The sequence below is a fragment of the Camponotus vicinus genome, unplaced genomic scaffold (assembly GCF_025532165.1).
Source record: "Camponotus vicinus isolate PSW18456_S1 unplaced genomic scaffold, iyCamVici1.0 SCAF_1, whole genome shotgun sequence".
Classification (NCBI taxonomy): Eukaryota; Metazoa; Arthropoda; class Insecta; order Hymenoptera; family Formicidae; genus Camponotus; species Camponotus vicinus.
Window position 1 is genome coordinate 11,766,491 of NW_028141945.1, and position 22,466 is coordinate 11,788,956.

The following is a 22,466-nucleotide window of genomic DNA, read 5'->3' on the forward strand; positions in this document are numbered from 1 at the left end:
TGATTTAATAATATTAAATCATGCAGAAAGAGATAATTGTTTTCAAATATAATTTTATTTGTTTCTTCCTTTCTTAGCAAATATATATTGCATAATTTTTTTCTATATATATATTCTAGTATAATTTGTTCAATATTTTTATTAGAAATAATCTTGTGTTTTTTTCATAAAAATGGTTAAAGTATATGCAACAAAATTTATAATATTAAATATATATATTAAAAAATAATTTAATTTTAATTACAATATTATTTAAGATACTTAAACACTTTGTGAATGATGTTTAAATATGACTCCCAAATATCTATTATATTATGTTTATCGCATATAAAACAAATATTAATTAGAATTATTATCTAATATATTTAGAATAATACTCGCATTTAATATATAATCTATAATTATATAAGAGATTATATAATTTTATTTGCCAGTATTTGCTTATTAATTGTACAATACAAAAAATATTTTTTAAACACGCCTTATTATTATTTTACATATTACATATTGTAACATACATTGTATATATTTCTCTAAAAGTCAAAATAAACTACAAAAGATTAAAAATGAAAACGAAACAAAATTTCTCTCTTATAGAATTATGAAAAATTCAAAAAATATCTAACTTTAACTTAAAATATAATGTATATTTTTGAGATTTATCTAATTTCAATTTTATATTATATATACTTATAAATGACATATATAACTAGATCAAGTAATCCCTCAGAGAGGGTATCGTTGGAAATTGGTAGTTTAAAACGCGGTGAGAACCTTGAATAGTCTCTATGCTTTCTCTTTTTATTGTATAAGAAACAAATGGCCTTCTATAGGATAGAATGAGAAAACACAGAGGTTATTCAATGTTCTCATTTCACCTTAAAATTCTCAATTTTCAATTTCACTCCTTCTTTCATAAACTATGCGAATGCTTGATCTGTGTCATTATTATTACATGTTAGATAATATTTGATACTTAATCAGTCCATTATTAAAAAAGACTCAGCTCTTTTTATATACATATATAAAGAATTTATTTTTTATTATTTATAATGATCGACTTAAAAATAGAGGAGATTTTTTTAATAATTCATCTACTTTTATTTTAAATAATTCACTTTGTATAGGTTCATTTAATTGGCATAGTGGATTTTTTACTACATATTCCAAATATACCTAAAATGAAAAATATACAATTATGTATATAGATAAATTTGTATTTCCACTGGAAACAGATATAAAATCTTACTTCTCTGTACAATTGTTGCAATAATTCTCTGGCACTCTGACTCGCATTATCGGTATTCAAGACAAACTTAAGACCTGATGGTGTTTCAAAATAATGAAGTGTATATTTGCTTGTCTTGTAATACAAAAATCCCTCCTTAGGATCCAACGGTGAGATTTTACTTACAAACGATTTTATAGAAAATAACATTCCATACATCAATTTTGCTTCCTAAATTTTATAAATATATCTGTGATAAAATCGTTAAGGATTGTTCATAATTGTTACGATTGTTGGATTATAATATTTATTAAATTTTGCAATATTTAAGATTATAACATTGACAAATTGATACTTAATTACTTAACAAATTAACAAATTAATATTTACTTAATTACTTAACAATTTAACAAATTAATACTTGAAACATAATAAATGCAATATTATCTTTTACATTCATGTAAGTATATCTCTCTCTATCATTGTATAGTGTTTGCGTGTGTTTCAAAATTTAAGATTTCTGATATATAATAATAACGAATATGAGTTACTTATATGTTATAACAATTATAATTTATCATTAAATGTCTGTAATGTATCAAAGATAAGACTTTAACCGAGAGAATAATGATTATATTCTCCATTACATTACCTCCTCCTTCGTTATCCCCGATTTATTTAACCTATTCCACTCAGCATAATACAATAATATTCCAGTTTTCGAAAAAATATACAAGTTATGAATCGTCATGGTTATCCTCCTTTTATGCCGGAATCCATCAATAATCGTTGTTTTGACGTTTCGACAAAAATGTCTTCTCCGATTTTAGCGCAGCTATCAGAGAAAAGACTGAGACGTGGACATGAACTACGAAGCCAGTGTCCACGAATGTTCTCAGAGGGTAACATAGTGTGCACAATTTCTGGTTTTGTTCTGTGCTATGTGCACGAAATGCCGGTAGCATTAGTATTGTACAGCAAGACGCTTATGTATGTACAGAGTGTTTCTTAATAAGTGCGAAAAATTTTAGGAAATGATTCTTTATCGAAAATTAAGGGGGGTTTTTTATATAAACATATACTTCTACATCCCTCCCTGTGGAGTTACACTCCTCTAAAAATGGGAGTAAAATTTAGGTTTTTCTTTAATAATCAAAATATATTTGGATTATGAAAGAATAAAACACTAAAACAATAAAACAATTGAATTATATACGCAAATAATTAGCATAAAGGCTCCGTGATGGATTGTTTAATAAATAATCAATAAATTAAAACACTTCTATAATTTAATATTCCGCGTTAGTGTATATTTTATAATTTAAATAAATAAAATATTTTGGCAACAAATTATCAATAACATTATGTTCGACTTTGGCGACGTAAACAATAGCATGCTATTGTTTGTATGTATGGTTTTGCTATCATTTGCTCGGTGACACTCGAGCAGTAATGATGCGAAATGCTTCGTATGTTAATTAATTATTTAATAAATAATCGATTAATTAATCTATAAATTAAAAAACTTCTGCAATTTAATATTTTCATGTATAACAGTATATGTTATAGTACGTAAAATATTTCAGCAACGAATTATCAATAACACAGTGTTCGACTTTGGCAATATAAAATATAAACAGTAGCGCTGTTACGGCTTTGTCATCATTCGCACGGTGACACTCGAGTAATAAAGCAGTGGTGCAAAACGCTTCGTATATTGTAATTATTTTATTAAACACGATTACGGTTAGTATCGAAATATAATTTTCTATAAATATTAATAATTAAAAATTAATTAACTTTTGATGAACGACATGAAACTGTATCGCAACGAATCGCAATCATTCATTACTGCGAATAAAAATTAAGGAGGGATCACCTAAAAGCGGGACACCTCTCAGTCTTCTCTCTGTATACATATATTGTATTTTAAATTCATAAGTATAAATAATGAAGAATATAAAAGATAAAAGAAAATATATTCTTTATGAAGCAAAATATGTTAAAAATAATTGATTTTGTAAAACTAATTATCATGCGCGTTGTTTTTTAAATTGTTATTTAAATAGTGTAAAAATTGTATAATTAACAAAAATTTTTTTTTGGATATAAAATTTTGAGATGTAAATAAAAAAATCCTAATTTTTATACATAATATGTTTCTAAATAATTATATTATTAAGAAATATTTTAAATATTAAAATATTTAAAAAAGTGTATATGTATATACAGGGTGTCCGATTCGTGAGGGACCAAACGAAAAGTGATGATAGACTGGGTCAAACTAAGAAGAAAAGTCCTTTACCATTTTGCAAAATTCGCAATAATTATTAAGTAATAAGCAAAAATGTCACATGAAGGTTTAATTTTTTAAATGGAACCCCCTATTTTTTATTATGTATTCTTATAGCTTATCTCGAGAGCTTTCCAAAACACTATAATAAAGTATTTCTTTATTGAGTACTTTTCGAGTTATGAGGCTTGAAATAATTTCTTAATTTTACATAAACCATAAAATATCTAGTAAAATATTCATTTTTCGATTATCTTACCTTAATACTTTTATATGCAAAATAATGAGAGGAATCAATTGGTGTAAAAAAAAACATAGTTTTTTTTTCAGAAAAAATATGTAATTGTTAATTGCAAATTACATATTTTTTTTTAAAAACAACTATGTTTTTTCTAACCTTACGTACAAAATAATGAGAGGAATCAATTGGTGTAAAGAAAACACATAGTTGTTTTTAAGAAAAAATATGGAATTGTTAATTGCAAATTACATATTTTTTCTTCAAAACAACTATGTGTTTTCTTTACACCAATTGATTCCTCTCATTATTTTGTACGTAAAAGTATTAAGGTAAGATAATCGAAAAATGAATATTTTACAAGATATTTTTTACGGTTTATGTAAAATTAAGAAATTATTTCAAGCGTCATAACTCAAAAAGTACTTAACGAAAAGGTACTTAATTATAGTGTTTTGGAAAGCTCTCGAGATAAGCTACAAGAATATGTAATGACAAATAGTAGGTTCCATTTAAGAAATTGAAGGTGACCTTCACGTGACCTTCAAACGACTTTTCAAGGTCAAACCAATGACGCCATCTTATGGCGCCCTTCAAGCCATACAACTTTTGTCTGAAACATTTCTTTCTAAAGTGCATAGTTTATGAAATATTCAACCGTTCCGGAACTTTTTCCCATCACTGTATATATATATTTTTTTTTTTTAATTAATACAAAAATATTTTGTTATAGACATTTTAAGTATTTAAAATTAAAATTTGAAATGTTGAAGTGGGACACTTTGCACGAGACTCTCGATCGTGACATAATCATACAAAGTACACTTTAATATGTCCTACTATATCGTAACACGACATTTACACGAGATCAAAGTCGTACTTTTCTTGCTAAGATCAAAAGATTAAAGTAATGAATGAAGTTATGATATAGCAATCATTTAATTAAAAATTAATTTATGTTCACATTTTAGAAAAATTTAAAATATCATATATATGACTCTAAGTATCGTTAAATAAATAATTATTATTTATAAGAATCTATAATCAAAGAACCATAATGAAAGTTTCTATTTTTTTGTTTCAATTTTTACTTTCAATAATGAATGTTAGGCTTCTATAAAGATTTACCGTCGCGATACAATTTTATGTTGTTTATCGAAAATTAATTATTTATTAATTATACATTGAAAATGTAACGATACATCAATTAAGTGATCATAATTTTACTACTTTCACGATGGTAATTTTTTAAATTAAATTTACCGCCATGCAGAAATCGCGATTTAACATTCACGATGAAACATGACAGTTAAATAAATCGACGATACTCGGAATATTCGATTGATACGCGTAATTACTGTAATAATCTATAACACACACGAAGCCTATAACACACACGCAGGCGATATAATTATTATCACACTTTATGCGAAGATATTTCGACAAACATTTGAGATTTATAATATGAAATGTTTGCGAATATAGAATTTATTGTCCGATTTATTTTTCAATACACGATTTTATACGAATGCCGCGATTAAGAATAAGATACACATCTCGCGGATAATTAGCTAAATAGGATAAAAAATGGAGCTTATACGCCTTAAAATATCATTATAAAAAATTGCATTATCATTACGTTTTATAGAAAATGACAGATTTATCAAGTTCCGCCGGTGGGGATGACACGTTGGTTGATATTTGACAAAAATAGAAGAACAATCTTAAAGATGGAGAATAATCAACGCCTTCTTTTTACATCAGATCCCGTAAGACCGACCCGTGAAGCTTAAGCAATAGAACAATCTTAAAGATGGAGAATGATCAACGCCTTTTTTTTACATCAGATCCCGTAAGACTGACCGGAAGAGTTAAGTGACCCGTTGAATGTTAGAAATCCAGCTGTAGGAGAAACGAAGCCTGAATTTTTCGGACAGTTCCTTAGTAATTTCCCGATAGTAATAAATCGGATAGTTATTTCGGTAATAAATTAATGAGAGTTACCCCTCTCCCCATCGTCATTATTTTCAATTATTTAATTATTATTGTTATATATGAAGAAAGACTGCTATATCATTAATAATACAGAGTTCTTTGAAATATATAAAATAATATAAGTTAAAACCGGTTTACAAGACCGAACGTTGCGTAGGTACATTGGCGTAAGCAACTTTTTTTCTATACTAAAGAAACTTAGTTATATTTTTCGATTAGGAAAAGAATGGATGTTTTAGTCAATTGCTTTGGAAATTATTTTAGTCAATTATTTTCAATATTCAATAGATATAAAATATTCCTGGAAAATAGATTGTCAAAAAATAATACAAGAATTATTAATTTTATAGCATTTCTACTTGAGTATTATATGCAAAAAAATCTTCCCTTATGCTTATTTATAAATAAATAAAAATATAATATAAGATAATTATATAAGATTTTTTTGTACATATATATATAATGCAATAGAAATCGTTATTTCAAATTTTTTAAGTAGTTTTCTTGATAAAAAATCTACAAAAATTGGACTTGAAGATAAAAGAGAGACAATGATAATTCACAATAATTATTATGTCTGTTCTTAAGATCACTATAAGAAATTCTAGAGGACCAGATGCAAAAAATAATTATTTTTACATCTTATTCAGAGAGGAGTGATTGATCAAGGCAATGTGTGCGAGATCCTGTTATAAGATATTGCCCGCAGGATCATCATGTAAATTAGCAGAAATTACAAAGTGAATTTGTGTGTGCGACGCGGCGCAAAAAAAAATAATAGCATGAAAAATAAGATATCTGAACGGTACGTTCCGTGAAATCTGCGATTTATTTGGCTAAATTTATGCATTACTAATGCTTCCTGGTACCACATAAATTATCCTTTTATTCAGACAGATCTTTTTCTTTGAATCTGCTGATTTGAAGTTTATTTTTTCTTAGCAAAACTAGGAGATTATTATTTATTGCATTTATTTTCCAATTTTTTATACCAGATATCTTTGTAACTAGAATTTAAATTAAATTCTCTGTTAAAGTAAAGTTAAAATTAACTGAAAGTAGTTTCGTTATGTTATCTCGTTCCTTGGAATTTAATTCAAACAAAATTCTTTTTATTCAATCATTTATTCTATTAATATATAGTTTATTAATTTTCGTTAAAAAAATTGAAATCTCTAAATTGATAAAAAAATCAGGATTAAACGATTAACGGCTTAATAGTAACGATGCGTAATCCGCGCCGATAATTGTTGGAAACGGAAAAATTATATATGACAAGAAATATATAACCATAAGTGTATCCAAAAAAATTGTGCGATTTAGAGAGAACCTCTATAAATTTTTTATGTTGTGTATTAGCAATATACAGGTCTTAATTCAAATCATGACTCATCGTAATTAACTTCAATCAATTGATACATGCTAACTTTATGAACATTCCATTTTTCCGCACATTTAACTCTTTTGACAAACTTGTATATCGTTAAAAATAAATTAAATTTTAGTTAGCTAACAGATATATATATATATATATATCTAGTAATTATCTATATATCATTTGCTAACATATATAACATATATATTCATTAATAATTAATAATAAATAAACAGTAGATAATAATTTTTATTTTTGCCAGAAATAAGTTGAAAAATTCATCAAACACATCTATGTGTCTATTCCTGATTTACGCCGATAACTTTCTTCGAAATATACATGTCTCTATAGTACATATGTAGTCTATAGTATATATGTCTATAGTATTCAAAAAAATTAAGAGTATAGTCAGTTTTAGAGTAGCCTATGTATTTCTGGAATAAAAAGAATATTGAACTAAATAATTTTGGGAAGTTTCTTATAATGATTCGTTATGAATCTAGGCATATATTAAATATAAGGTTTATTCGAAATAAGAGAGAAATTATAAACTTTGATATAAATTGTAATCATTACCAAATCGAAATGTTAAAAATAAATTAAATTATTTTGCACAATCTTGATTTTATCTGATTTTATCTTATCTAATAAGAATTTCTAAAATATAATTCTTTGTAACTTACTCGATCGACTGAATTTCCAATTAATATATTCTGTCGAGATATAAGAATAGAGTCAAAAGTTTTTGTACAAAAAATACAGATTAATATTTCAATACTCTAGAATACGAATGGTTTAATTGTAAACTGTTCATTATTATGCAAAAATTTAATGAGAAGCGCGCGAAATACAATTACATATATATAGAATTAAAAATATATCCAGACAGCCAATTCTATCGAGAATGGATTTCGTAAAGTGTTACTATAAATTATATAAGTGCTTACTATAAATTTTATTGATTACAGATTATTGAGACAGAATTTGATATTTGTTTAATGTTGACAGAAATACAGCAAAATTTACAAACAAAACATAATCGTAAATTAATAATAGAAATCAAATAGACCTTGGCATACTTTCAATATTTTGAGAGAAATTGGAATCTGTATTTAATTCAAGAGTTCTCTTATTCGGTTTTTACTGCCAATGTCGACAAACTCTGCCAACAGAATGTAAGCTTAATGCGAATTGATAATACAGCCTGTACTTCTGCTCAAATCTGCTGACAAACTGTAGCTAATATTTTTCTCGTTAGGACAGCAAAATATTAAATCTTGACTACGTAGTCTTTATGACGTGAAAGATACCTATCTCAATTATCGGGCTCTATCACATGAAACGAAATTATGTAAAATTAACTAGGATGATGTAGTATAATCACATCTATTATAAACGATTCGCAGAATAAGCATATTTTGGTCCACGTAATCATAATATTCTAAGAATACCTGTTTATACTATATACATAGTGATTTCCGCAATAGGTGGTATTATCGTTAGTGAAACATTTATTTCGAACAATTACAATACAAAACATGATACTTATATTTATTATGAAGAAGGAAATATTACGTATATATACGTTTAATTTGCAGGAAAGAAATTTTGCTTAATAATTTATCTCTCTGAAAGATTACATATGTAATTCTACATCTAAGAAAACTAATCATCACAACAGTGCATATAATTGAAATAATAAGACAGAATTAGTGCTCAAGCACCTGACATTTTGTCATGGATGTCATTAAATGATGTTAGATTTGGATTCTTTATTACCGCTACATCACGTCATTGTTACGTGACTATAATAATCAATGGTCATTGCATTGAACATTTTTCACTTTAGTGACTTTAACGACTTGCTCGTCTATGCTTCTTCTAATTAAAATTTATGTAATTCCGTTCGTTTTTATTATTCCTCGTTATGTAAAGCTCAAGAAATACAATGTTTCTAGAAAAAATATTAATACCATATATGATAACGGTCAATACATTAAATGGGAAACAGAAACAGAATATTAAAAATGTTGAATTTTTGTTTCAATTGTGCGTGTTAATAAAAAATAAAAGTTAATAAAAAATAACTTGATGTTTTATCCCAAAAAAGAAACTAATTATTTCTCACGTAGATATTTTCATATTTTATATATATATATATATATATATATATATATATATATATATATATATATATGAAGGAGAGAGAGAGATAGAGATTCCGATCTTTAAATTTAAATTAAATTTTTTTTATATTATGTTACAATTTTGAATAACTTGACAAATTAAAATCATAAGAAAAGTTATTTTAATGTATACTTTATATATATCATGCTATCATGCATCATATGAGAAAAATTTTATTCTATTCAAAATTAAATACAATGCTATGATTTTTTCCCGTTTCATGTAAGGAAAGTATCGCGAAGATTAAAATTAATAAGATTTTCGTAATCGGATATATAAATATGTTTCATTGCAGTTTTATTGTAATTTGAGCAATTGATGTTTATGACAATCTATCAAGTTTTTTCAATATTTTATTCATTTTATTTCATTTTTTCAATATATTATTTATTTTTAAATGACTTTTAAATGACTTTTAAATCGCTAAACTTTTAGCTTTTTAAATGACTTTTAAGTGACTTTTAAATCGCTAAACACGAAAATCTGATCAAAATTACAAATAATATGATACGTCAATACACAATAGCATATATCCAGACACAAAAGGTGAAAAGACTCCTTAAAAATGTCTAGAGAATTTTAAGATATCTTTAAGTCGTCTTTTGGACACGTGTATGCTGTCTGGGTATCTAATATAGTGATCATAAACTAAATAATTATTCAATTGCAATAATAGATCTAATATTTAATTTCAATTTTCTAATAATTAATTTTAATAATTTTAATTTATAGAACATGAATTTTTCTCTAAAGTAATCAAAATTTTATAACAATATAATTAATTTTAAAAATTCTAACTGTATATGATTTCTTCTTCTTGGATTTCTTCAAGATTTAAGCTGTATTTTAATCAATGATTAACAAACTTTTTCAAATAATTTTGCAAAGTGAAAAATTAATAGCTTATTATTATTTAACAATTGTTAGTTAATAACAAATCAGCATTCTGTAATTGAAAATTAATAACAAAATTTGAAGACTTAAAAACATGCATGTGTTTTCTATTGTGTTAAACGGCTTAACAAAAAATGCAATTTATTACGAAATTATATAATAATATGCATTTTGAAGGGGTATAACGAATATGTGTATATTCTCGAATATTTTCCCACTTTGTGATGCGCACGAAAAGAAATATTGAATGGAATATATGTACATATCTATATCTCTCCATATCTACACATATATATCTGTTGCGTCATGGCGTCATCTCAACCTATAAAAACTCAGAACATCTCGGGAATATTCAGTAACTACTTGATCGTAAACCTAGTCTTCATCGCAAAGGAGAAACAAAAATCGAATATGAAGGCAGTTATTTTTGTATTTGCCGTTACCATTGTTGCTGTCTTGGTAAGATTATTTTTTTATTACAAATATTAAACAATTTATATTTTATATTTTATAATATATATATCTAGATAGTCAATTGTTTCTGAGATCGCTGTCATGTTACTACAATTGTTGACGACATAATCACACTATAATTAATCATATTAATTAATATAACAGCATATGATATTAATCAATATGATTAATGACGCTTGTTACTTAAAGATTAGATTATCTGAGTGTACATATAAGATGGCATCGTATATTCCAACCAGACAGCCAGAAAATTTTATTTTCTTGCATTGTTTAAACAAATCTTACCATAAGAAGGATGAAAGAAAACACAAAAAGTGAAAAAACTAATAAATTTCTTCAAAAAAAATCAATAAATAAAGATAGATACTTTTATTTTTATAAAAATAAAATAATTTCTTGTAAATTAAAATAATACTTTATAATAAAAAATAAATGAAAACATGAAAAACTTTTCATCATCTTATATAATATATAAGATATCATCATCTTATATAATAGATAAGATTTGTTGAAGCAATGCAGAAATATATAAAATTTTTTAGTGGAATAAAGCAAGAAACTAGCTAAGCATAAATAAAAAATATTTTTCAAAAGTTCTACTATCAATCCCGAAAAAAACACTTTTTTATCCATTTCAAACTTTTTTTTATTATCTCCAAACCTATAAAATCTAGTAAAAATATTTTATTCTCATTCGAAAGATAATTTATTTTTATACAACGTTTCAATACTTTTTATTAAAATAGAAATATTTTCTCAGATATTTGAAAAAACATACAAAACAACGTCAGATTTTTGGACGTTAAATTTTTAAGGAAGCATTTTTCAGCTTATGTTTATAGGAAACTTTTCGTTCAGAATTATACTTTCTATTAAATCATAAAGTCTGATTAGAAGTCTTTTTAGAATGTTCAGTGCTATCTTATATATAATGTACGTGCACAAGATGTTACCAAGATTATTGTATTACATTTTCGCTGAGAAAAATCGTCTTCAAATGATCTCAAAAACTTATTATCTATCTGTTAGCAGTACTGGGTTTATCCTGGGATACCCTATATATATGACTTTATTATATTTTATTTATTTTATAAAATATGCTTAAAATTTATATATGCTTTTAATATTGTTACAAACTGTTACAAAAATGAGTTCGTAAGAATAATTATTTATTTGGGTGTGGCTCCATCGATAAATCGCTCTTTTATATTTTTTAGGATCATAAGTTCAGTTTGTGATAAACGATATTTTATCTTTATGTATGCTCACAAGAAAGTAATTTTACTGTTAAATCTGTGACGCGGTTGTCAATTTATTGATTCATATTTAATACACGTCCAATTCATCATGAACTATAATTTTTATCTGTTTTTGTGTAATTAAATATCATTATGTTGGAAACATCCATTTTGACGTATTAAAAAATTAATTTTATCACAAAGAAATAATAGCTTTTTTCGAAAATATACACACTTTATTTAATGGATCGTTAAAAAAGTATGGTGTGATATAATTCTATTATAGAATTCAGATATGAGACTTTTCTAAAGTTTAAACTTTTTAATAATCTACATGTTTCATCCAATGTATTTCTTTTTAATAGACTCATATTGTGACATTATCGTTGCATTTAAAAGTCGCTTCATTGTGAATTTTATTGAAAAAATACATACATTTCTTGACTGATTCATTTACACAAGAAAATAAATAAAATCAATAAGGTGTATAATACAGATCATGATTCTTATCCATATCAATTTTTCCTTTTATGTAATTTTGGGTTGCATCAAAATCTCTTCAAAATTATTTGTTAAATTTGACTTTTTCTATAGTTTCTTGATACCCAAAAATGTATATATATATATATATATATATATATATATATATATATAAAATGTTCCATTTAAAAAATAGAAAATATAATTTTGAAAAATATAAACAAAAATATCTTCTATTATTTATAAGTGTTTTATCGCTACTTTTAGGTCATTATCTCCAGATTTTAGATAAAAAGTATTTATGAAGAGAATCTTTATCTGTTATGTTTTTCCTTGTATTTTTTACTATTAACGATACTTACTTATATTTTATATTAATTGATTTTTAAATTAATTTAATTTTAAATTAATTGGTTTTTAAATTAATTTAATTTTAAATTAATTGGTTTTTAAATTAATTTAATTTTAAATTAATTAGTTTTACTGTTTATTGCAATCGCATATGATTATATACATATAATCTTGAAACTATTTGTTCTCTAATTTGCATTTTGCTGATTTTTTTTAATTTAATTTCTAGCATTTCTTATTAAAACAATTTTATTTAAAATACAGCTTATAAAAAATGTGTGTATATGTGAGCAAATATTAAAATGCTTACTTAATTTTAGGGTGGAATCACAGAGGAACAAAAAGCAAAATTGAAGCAATACAAAGAATCTTGTATCATAGAATCTGGCGTTGATCCAAGTAAGCGTAGAATAATATAAACATAAACATTAACATAAACATATATATATGAAATAAATTTATATGATATTGGATAAAAAAATCTATATATAATAAATCTGTTTAGTTGTCGTAGAAAATGCGAAAAACGGACAAGTAGCTGAAGGAGATGAAAAACTCGCCTGCTTCAGTAACTGCATCTTAAAGAAAATTGGAATTGTAAGTGCAAAAGCAAGTCGCATTATACGTCGAAATGCATTAATTAATAGATAAGTAATAAATTTACTTTTACACATATTCTAGATAAATGCGAATGGAGACATTGACTGGGAAGTAGCTCGTTCAAAAGTACCACCCGGTATATCACAAGAACAAATCGATCACGTATACAACAAATGTCAAAACGTTGGTAAGTGCAATTATCTGAAGAAATAAAATCAATATTTAATTGTTTGCAAAATTGATGTCAGTGCAATTTTGCAATATTGTAAGTACTCATTTCAAATGAAATTAGAATAAAACAAATATTGTTTCAGCTGGAAGTGGTTGCGAAAAAGGAGCCAATCTGTTGAAATGTTTCAAGGAGAACAAGAATTTTTCTGTTTTATCATAAACGGATGAAATTAAACATTGCGAGATTTAATCTGATTTATAATTAAATTTATCTTTACTTTAGATGATATAATAAAAATGTTATCTTTTATAGCATTTATATTGATGTAAACTTATGTTAGGGAAGAAATAAATGAATAATTTTAGTTCAGCTTAAAAATCAGCATTTTCTTATTTCTTCATTCCTTTCTATAAACATAAATTTTTTATTTGCATGTGATAAATATCGAGCCAAAATAGTCTAGAATTATCTACTATTACGATAAATATAATTTACATTCATATTACGAGAAAAAAAATACGTTAAATCTGAAAGCAATATGGTTCTTGTTTAATATGGTTCTTATTTGATTATATATTGAGACTTTATTCTATATGTAAATTAAAGTTACAATCATTGATAACTTTGGAATTTATTTACATGATATTTATAACATGCCAAGTTGGAATATCAGTTATGGAATCGTCAGTTTTTAGTGATCTTTGAAAAAAGTAAGATAAGAAAGCTGCAGTTCTTTTCTTTTATATATTTTTCAAATAAAATCTATTTTTATCGGAAATTATTTTAAGAAAAATAATACTCTGCATTTTGTTTTGTTCTTTTAACGAAAAATAATTCATCGATTTAATTAGGCACATTTTATATACAGGGTGTCTGATATAAGGTGTAAAGTTTGATCGCGCATGTTTCGACTCTTGTCTTTTCGTTGCCATACAACACTTGTCTTTAGCACATCTATAGCGCACATCTTATAGTATCTATCCACGCGGATCGCGTTCATTAGAGAATCTTCTTTAATTAATATTTCGAAATTTTATATGGTTGTTTACAAAATGATAAAGGACACTTTGTTCAGTTTAACGAGATCTACTTATATTTTCGATGAGACACCTTATATTAGACACCCTGTATATATTTTCTTAATATAAACAATCTATATTGAATTTATATGAATTTTTGTTGTCAAGCAATGTTTTGTTTTTCATCTTTATATTGCTTCATTAAATAAGACGCAGAGAAACATTGGTTTTATTAACTTTGTAGATGTATATTTTTTGAATATATGTTTTTATTGCGATTGCAAATAACAATAGCAAATCCGTACACACGATAAATTTGGATATATCAGGATCTGACTTATAAGACATCTTGCGTGGATACTTACACGATTAAATATAACGTTTATATGTACAATTTTTTTTCATAAAAATATATAAAATAAAAATAAAATAAAATAAAATAAAAATGAAATAATGTTGAATATATAATATGCATAATGGTTTTCTTCGGTTTTTGCAATGCATCAATTTGTTACACTCATGTAATATCCGTGTTAAACGACTATTTGCATGTGATTGGGATGAATCTCATATGAATCGGATGAGAAGGACGAATTATCAGATCTGTTCTCAACCGGACATCCTTTAAATACTCAACGGGCTCCAAATAAAAATTATGTACTAAAGGAGCTATCATAGCTTTCATCTCCAGCAGACCGAATAATTGACCTGCAACTCGAAGTTTATGACAAACTATCGACACGAAGAGAAACGAAACGCGATCAATCTATTTACCTATGCAATTTCTCGGTCCTGCGCTGAACGGTAGGTAACAATAAGGATGACGATTCTGCATCCTCTCGGGCAAGAATCTATCGGGATCAAATATTTCTGGATTTGGCCAAAAATTGGGATCTCTGTGAACTGCGTAGATATGAAGATACAAGATCGTTCTAGCGGGTACGGTGTATGATTCTGAAAAGCATATTATAAAATTAAATAATATTAAAATATTTATGAAAATAAGTGTTATATTGAAAATAAAATATAAAAAAAAAATAAAATACATAACATTGTATTCTTAAAATATTAAAAAATATTAAATAATATTAAATATTAAATAATTATAAATCTTAAAATATTAAAAAATATTAAATAATATTAAATATTAAATAATTATATTTTTTTAAATATTAAAAAATATTAAAATATTAATGTATTAATCCTATTTTATATTCGATAATATATAGCCTGTAACATATTCAAAGATATATATGTAGGAAAAAAGTGACTAATTAATTTTACATCATCTGCAGCATATCGTGATATTATAAACACGCTGGGATACAAACGTAGTGATTCCTTTAAACATCTATCTAAATATGATAAATTTTGCAGTGATTTCATGTCAAGTTTTCCTCCATTCTCTTGCATCACGTTATTGATTTCAATCCTAACACGTTCCTGCGTGATATATGTGGATAATAATTAAAATATATTTCTTAATATTATAACATTTATGTGCATTAATATAAATAAATTCTTCATAAATGAAAATAAATTGTTCACTAATTAATATGCAACATAAAATAGGTATTCCAAAAAACCTCCTGTAAACTATAAACCACTATCTACAATTAAAAAAAATAAGGGAAACTATGTACAGAAAGAATTGCCTCCGGAAATCGACATTACATTAGAAAAAGATTGTGAAGATAAAATCACAGAAGAAGGTATGAAAAAAAATAATATTATAATTTTTTATAACTACGCAATATTTTATTATTTTTTATAATAATAATTAATTAAATTTTTTAAATTTGTATAAAAGTAAATTATATTTACTAGATTGTTTTATTAAAAATAAGTAAACTTAATTTTATTATTGTAACAAATAAATAATAAAAAAACATATTTTTAATCGTTATAGACGAGAGTTTTGTCGCGAAATCAGTGAATCTTTTATCTGTAGGTGAAACATTGGAATTAAATTTGGATGTTATAGAAACGGCAGACATAAGTGAGTGAAACATTATTGTTATTTTATGGATATAACAATCTTATTTTTTATATTTTAATAATTCCATAATATAATTTAAAATATTTTTTTCTATTTTTTTATTTTTACAAATTTTTCTTTTTTAATTTCATAAATATAAAAGATTTTTTATACTTTTTATAAAAGTTTATTTTATAATTTATAAAAAATAAAAGAAAATTTGCAATATTCTTTTTAAATTGTAGGATATGAAAAATGTTTTACATTTACTTTTTACTATTATTTATTTATCTCCATAGCAAAGTCATATATTATAGTGACATCACATTTGTAACGAAGCAAACATTTGATGTCATCATAACTTCATAATGTAAAATTTTGTTTCAAATCATAATATCATAGTAATATTGCATTTGTGACAAAGCGTACATTTGTATGTCACTATGATTGCATTGTGATAATTGCTATAGAGGTATTTATGTAAATAGTACAAACTGAATGTTATACACATAATTTGTAGATCATATAGCTTAAAATAAAAATTCTAAATTTTATCTGGATTGTTTAATATGTTAAATAAACTTCTTTACAATAATTATTATTTTATTCTAATTCTACTTATTTCTTATTGTTTTAACAGACCCATCAACATCTGCCCAAGCAAACGAAACTCAACAAAAAAATCAACGAGAGAATCAAGAAAAGAATCAACAAAAAATTGCAAAAAGCATGAAAGAGGAAATAAGAAAAGAAGAACATCATAATGAGTTATGTTGTAGTAAGTGACACTAAATTTTTAATAATTTGTATTCCAATAAATTATACATACATATACATATGTACATATACATACATATACATACATACATATATATATATATATATATATATATATATATATATATATATATATATTGTGTGTGTGTGTGTGTGTGTGTTATTAATAAATATGTATTATAATAATTAATTACATAAAGTCATATACATATATATACATATATATATTTCTTAAACAGGAGCTTGTCGGAATGACATGAAAAAAATTACACGATTGTTGGTTATAATCCAACAATTATTGTTGGATGTAAGCCCACATTCTTTACAAGAAAATACAACAAAATTAAACTTACCACTTGAAACTCCTGAAGCATTAGAAGAATTTAATAAATTGTTGATGCAAGACTCCGTATCTTTATTGCAATATGTAAGTATACTCTTCATCAATTAAATTTCAAATTAACTAAAATAAATAAATGTACATATATAATAGTTAAATTAAATTCTTTTATAGAAAAAAGTTATTAAAACTGCAGGAGGAAAAGATGCGGAACAGCATGTGAGAAATGCAATAAAACTAACCGTAACTGATCTTTTAGCCTACAAACTGTCATGGACAGGACAGAAGAACACGATTGAAACAAGATGCATGAAATTTGTTGACGTTATTATCGGTATGATCTTATTGTCTCAAACTTTTAAATTAGTCCGAATTATATACATTACAAACACACACATATATATATATATATATATATATATATATATATATTCATTGATTCAGTTATTTTGTTATTCATATTAGTCAGTGTACACAGAATAATATGAATGCTCCTGCTGCATGTGTATAGTATCACTAAATATATGTAAATTTTATGCCAATGCTTTACAATGTTCACTGAGTGTTTCTGTTAAAATTCTAGAGCATTAGATGCCAATCTTGAAAAATCAGGTTCAAGTCGCTATTAGTGATGTATTATCGTATGTGTTTGTAATGTATATAATTCGGACTAATATATATATGTTTATGTATATATATATATATATATATATATATATATATATATATATATTCGTGCAGAGTAACATGCTCTTGGTGCATCACAAAATATATGTAAATTTTACATATGTAAATTTTTTTATTACGAAATTATAATTAATAAATATTTTTTTCAGAAGTAATCATCAGTGTTAATGGGAAAAGTATTTCATCGCATAAAATTCAAGCTGTAATTAAGAACTGGCTACAGCATGCTGGAGATCGAATAAGTCAAACTATGAAACGACATGAAAAAAAGAAGTGAAATTTTTTGAAATATAATTATATTGATTTTTATTTTGGATTTTTCTTTAAGCTTTATATTGATTTTTTTTTATTTTGGATTTTTCTTTAAGCTTTCAGCTTATAATAGAATTTTATTTTTTAAATATGTGCAATAATCTTTTTCTTTATTTTGGTTTGTAACAGAACTTTATTTTTTACATATGGCAATAAAATATGTATAAGAATGCAATAATTTTAAATATATAATAAGAAAAATTCAATTTTTTTATGTTTACAAAAACAAAAGAAAAGTAATATTTTTATACATGAAAGAAAAAAATAATATATACCACATAATTTCTAATGTATAAAATGTATAAATTATATATTTATAATAAAAGAGTTGTGTATATATATATATATATATATATATATATATATATATATATATACACAACTCTTTTATTATAAATATATAATTTATACATTTTATACATTAGAAATTATGTGGTATATATTATTTTTTTCTTTCATGTATAAAAATATTACTTTTCTTTTGTTTTTGTAAACATAAAAAAATTGAATTTTTCTTATTATATATTTAAAATTATTGCATTCTTATACATATTTTATTGCCATATGTAAAAAATAAAGTATATATATATTATATAAAGTATATAAAAAATAAAGTATATATATATATATATATATATATATATATATATATTATTGAGTATATTCTTTCAAATAATAAAATATATAAAAATATTAGAAATAAAAAATTTCTAAGCCCATATCTGACTACGCATTGAAGATTAAGATTCAAGATTAAAATTGAAATTAAAGTCCATATCAGATTACGCCTACGCATTGAAAATTTAAGATTAAAGTTGAAATTTGACTAATCAGGACAAAGAAACTTTAGTTCCTTTTGTTCTGATTTGTCAAATTCCAATCTTTAATCTTAAATTTTCAATGCGTAGGCGTAATCTGATATGGACTTTAATAGTAACATTTTCTTAACATTTAAAAGAAGTCATTTTGCAGTACTCTTTTAGATGACATTTATAAGAAGTCATGCTACAGTATTCTTTTAGATGTCATGTATATGAAGTCTTTTTTTCCTCTAAAATCGACGCATTAGAGGACTTACTGATATCATTATGTTATCATTCAGATGGCGTTTTCAAACGTCCAACTCTTAAACCTTAGTACTTTTAGAACTCTTTTTGATAACTTATTGCTCACTGGGACATCACTGTGTTAAATAGCGGCATTAGGTGTAAGTCTGAATAGCTCGTGTCAGTGATGTAGAGCAGTTGCCCGGAAAGAGAAAGACTCAGGTTCGATTTTCATAACATTTATATGTATATATCATAACGTGTGTGTGTGTGTGTGCGTGCGTGTGCGTGTGCGTGTGTGTGTGTGTGTAACAAACTTTTATATGATATGTTAAAGAGAGAATATACTTTTACGAAAAAAAAATACTATTATTCACATTCATTTAATTCTTTAATATGTGATCCAACATTTCTTTTATCTCTTGCATGTTTCTTAATAATATTATAAAAATAATTAAGGTAATCATTGTTTTGCATTTTTCCATGATCTTTTAGTTCATCTATTAATATTTATCTATTAAATTTTATGTGCTAATTCTACGTGTAATCATAGCAGAATCTTGCGAATAACTTTTATTATTTCTTCATTAGAAAGAGATTTGTATATTTCCCACATTTCATTCCAAGCTTGCTCTTACCAAATCAGAATATATCCATTCTTTTCATCATACTAAGATGTTTAATTAAAAAAATATATCGGTTATGAAAATTCAAATTATAATTTTGTATTTCATATTATTATTTATTTTGATTAAAGAATGCCTCTTCCGCATCTTTGACGGAGTTATGCTTATTTGAATATTTATCCGAAATTTTGACGTGAAGTTATCTATGCGATAATTTTGTTGAACAGTATGTATACAATGATGTATACCAAGGTTCTTAAATACACAGGTTGCCTCAATGGCGATCTTTTGGGTGGGGGGTCTCGCGGCAAGAGGGGATATTGTGACGTCACTGTTGGTATATCTATCTCTTTTCAATTGAAATGTGTCCTTTTTCAGTGTTCATATGGTTATTATAAAGCTCATTATTGTTGTTATTACGTATTGCAGTACTATTTAAAATAATAAATTTAATTACAAAGAGAGGTAAACTTTATTTTATATTATTTATTATATACATAATTTTATTTTATATTATAATTTACAATTGATTAGTTATTATAACCTCACACTTCATTCTACTACATATCGAATATTTTTCTTTTTAGTGACCATGCCTGGATATGCATGCAACGTTATTAGTTGTAATAATTATTATGAAAAGACACGGTTTTCAAAACCAAATGTTAATTATCATCGTTTTCCAAAGAACCCGGCCATACGAGACATTTGGATTACACGATGTGGTCTCAGCAATTCATGGCAAGCGAATAAAGGCAAAATATGCAGTATACACTTTCGAGACGAGGATTATGAATGTGATTTGCAAAATAAATTGGTAAATGTGCAATTAAAAAAAAAATTAAAAGAGGACGCTGTACCAACGCTACATTTACCAATCTCTGTAGATGATATAGAAAGTTCGTCGATCCTGAGTGATACTATGCTTCACGACCACTCGAATCAAGAATCATCGATTGATTATCATACTTCAGCAGTTCAGACAGAAATTAATTTCAACATGGAGACGTTTAATACATTATATTCTACGATACATAAACTAGAAGAACAATTAGCGCAAAGTCACAGCACATGTAAAGATTTGAGAAATCAACTGCAATCTCTTTATATCCCAAGTGAAGAAGAAGGATAATCTACTGGCAACAAAGAATAAAGAATTTCATGATTTCAAAGAAGATATTCGAACAATCCTTTCTGAGAATCAATTAGCATTGGCATTGCAGAAAAAAAGAAGGTCAAATGGACAGTTGATGAAATATCCAAAGCATTTACAATACGGTAAAAATTCGAAAAATAGTTATGTAAAACTTCTCTATATTTTTTGATTATTAAATAAATTTTATAAATAAACACGAAATAAAATCACGAACTTTTTTATCAAACAACCACATCCCCAGAAATTGTTAACAGTCCGCAAATATTAACAAAATAAATAATAAATAAAATAATAAATATTAAATTATTAATAATAAATATTAAATTATTAATAATAATTAATAACTTATCATTTTCATTTTATTCGAAATTATTTTGTTACTTTATTGAAATGTTTAAATCCATTAATCTAGAATAGGTTAGGTTAGGTTGGGTTATGCAATGCATAAGACAGAGAACGATGAGAGTGACAAGGATAGATATACCAATAATGACGTCACGACCAATCAGAGAAAAGTGCCCGATTGAGGCAACCTGTGTATTTTTAAGAACCTTGGATGTATACCACATAGGAGTGTCTTATTGTTAGTTTTCTAAATATTAATTTTGCATTCGCATTTATATATCATTAAATTAACGAATCAATTAATTCCATTAAAAAAGATTAACATTGAAAACAAAACGATAATAAAACGAAGTATCAAATTCATCTCACAAAACATTTTGTGCAAAAGAATGTTTTGCTAATATATATACTCCTGGACAAAATTAACGCATAATTTTTTTTCACTTTTTCTTTAAAAGCTGATATTTAAATTTTAACGAAAAATTTTAAAGAACAAGTGAAAAAAAATTATGCGTTAATTTTGTCCAGGAGTATATATATATATATATTATATATATATATATATATATATATATATATATATATAATTAATATAAATTATACAAAATATGTATATTTTATCATTATTTATCATAAAATTCATACATATAAATTG

General features: G+C 25.0%; 3 protein-coding genes and 1 long non-coding RNA gene across 4 annotated transcripts; 3 read left to right on the forward strand and 1 right to left on the reverse strand.

The window, feature by feature from the left end:
- Nucleotides 1–885: 885 nt before the first annotated feature.
- On the reverse strand, nucleotides 886–2,058 carry Bet5 (blocked early in transport 5). The gene is made up of 3 exons (XM_083104589.1): nucleotides 1,881–2,058; nucleotides 1,250–1,459; nucleotides 886–1,176 (listed from the first exon to the last, which is right to left on the reverse strand). The coding sequence occupies exons 1-3, from the start codon at nucleotides 1,977–1,979 to the stop codon at nucleotides 1,048–1,050; spliced, it is 438 nt and encodes a 145-aa protein (XP_082960715.1). The 5' UTR covers nucleotides 1,980–2,058; the 3' UTR covers nucleotides 886–1,047.
- An 851-nt stretch (nucleotides 2,059–2,909) lies between these two features.
- Nucleotides 2,910–6,585, forward strand: LOC145974633 (uncharacterized). Its single transcript, XR_014439756.1, has 3 exons — nucleotides 2,910–2,974; nucleotides 5,408–5,741; nucleotides 6,405–6,585. It is a non-coding gene; the product is annotated as an uncharacterized LOC145974633 (long non-coding RNA).
- A 3,931-nt stretch (nucleotides 6,586–10,516) lies between these two features.
- LOC145974639 (general odorant-binding protein 56d-like) lies at nucleotides 10,517–13,903 on the forward strand. Its single transcript, XM_083104606.1, has 5 exons — nucleotides 10,517–10,669; nucleotides 13,074–13,152; nucleotides 13,259–13,350; nucleotides 13,435–13,540; nucleotides 13,668–13,903. Exons 1-5 carry the CDS (start codon nucleotides 10,517–10,519, stop codon nucleotides 13,742–13,744), a joined length of 507 nt encoding a protein of 168 aa, XP_082960732.1. The 3' UTR covers nucleotides 13,745–13,903.
- Nucleotides 13,904–15,364: 1,461 nt separating this feature from the next.
- On the forward strand, nucleotides 15,365–21,699 carry LOC145977627 (uncharacterized). The gene is made up of 8 exons (XM_083109709.1): nucleotides 15,365–15,483; nucleotides 16,117–16,256; nucleotides 16,454–16,543; nucleotides 17,163–17,300; nucleotides 17,539–17,726; nucleotides 17,814–17,973; nucleotides 18,476–18,599; nucleotides 20,999–21,699. The coding sequence occupies exons 1-8, from the start codon at nucleotides 15,365–15,367 to the stop codon at nucleotides 21,129–21,131; spliced, it is 1,092 nt and encodes a 363-aa protein (XP_082965835.1). The 3' UTR covers nucleotides 21,132–21,699.
- The last annotated feature ends 767 nt before the right edge of the window (nucleotides 21,700–22,466 follow it).

Coding starts and splice junctions, on each gene's coding strand:
- Bet5 (XM_083104589.1), bottom strand. CDS start 1,979: ATGACGATTCATAACTTGTATATTTTTTCGAAAACTGGAATATTATTG. Junction 1,460..1,880: donor CGGGGATAACGAAGGAGGAG/GTAATGTAATGG, acceptor TATAAAATTTAG/GAAGCAAAATTGATGTATGG. Junction 1,177..1,249: donor TGCAACAATTGTACAGAGAA/GTAAGATTTTAT, acceptor TTTTCATTTTAG/GTATATTTGGAATATGTAGT.
- LOC145974639 (XM_083104606.1), top strand. CDS start 10,517: ATGGCGTCATCTCAACCTATAAAAACTCAGAACATCTCGGGAATATTC. Junction 13,153..13,258: donor AGAATCTGGCGTTGATCCAA/GTAAGCGTAGAA, acceptor AAATCTGTTTAG/TTGTCGTAGAAAATGCGAAA. Junction 13,541..13,667: donor CAACAAATGTCAAAACGTTG/GTAAGTGCAATT, acceptor ATATTGTTTCAG/CTGGAAGTGGTTGCGAAAAA.
- LOC145977627 (XM_083109709.1), top strand. CDS start 15,365: ATGACGATTCTGCATCCTCTCGGGCAAGAATCTATCGGGATCAAATAT. Junction 15,484..16,116: donor ATACAAGATCGTTCTAGCGG/GTACGGTGTATG, acceptor AACATAAAATAG/GTATTCCAAAAAACCTCCTG. Junction 16,544..17,162: donor TATAGAAACGGCAGACATAA/GTGAGTGAAACA, acceptor TTGTTTTAACAG/ACCCATCAACATCTGCCCAA.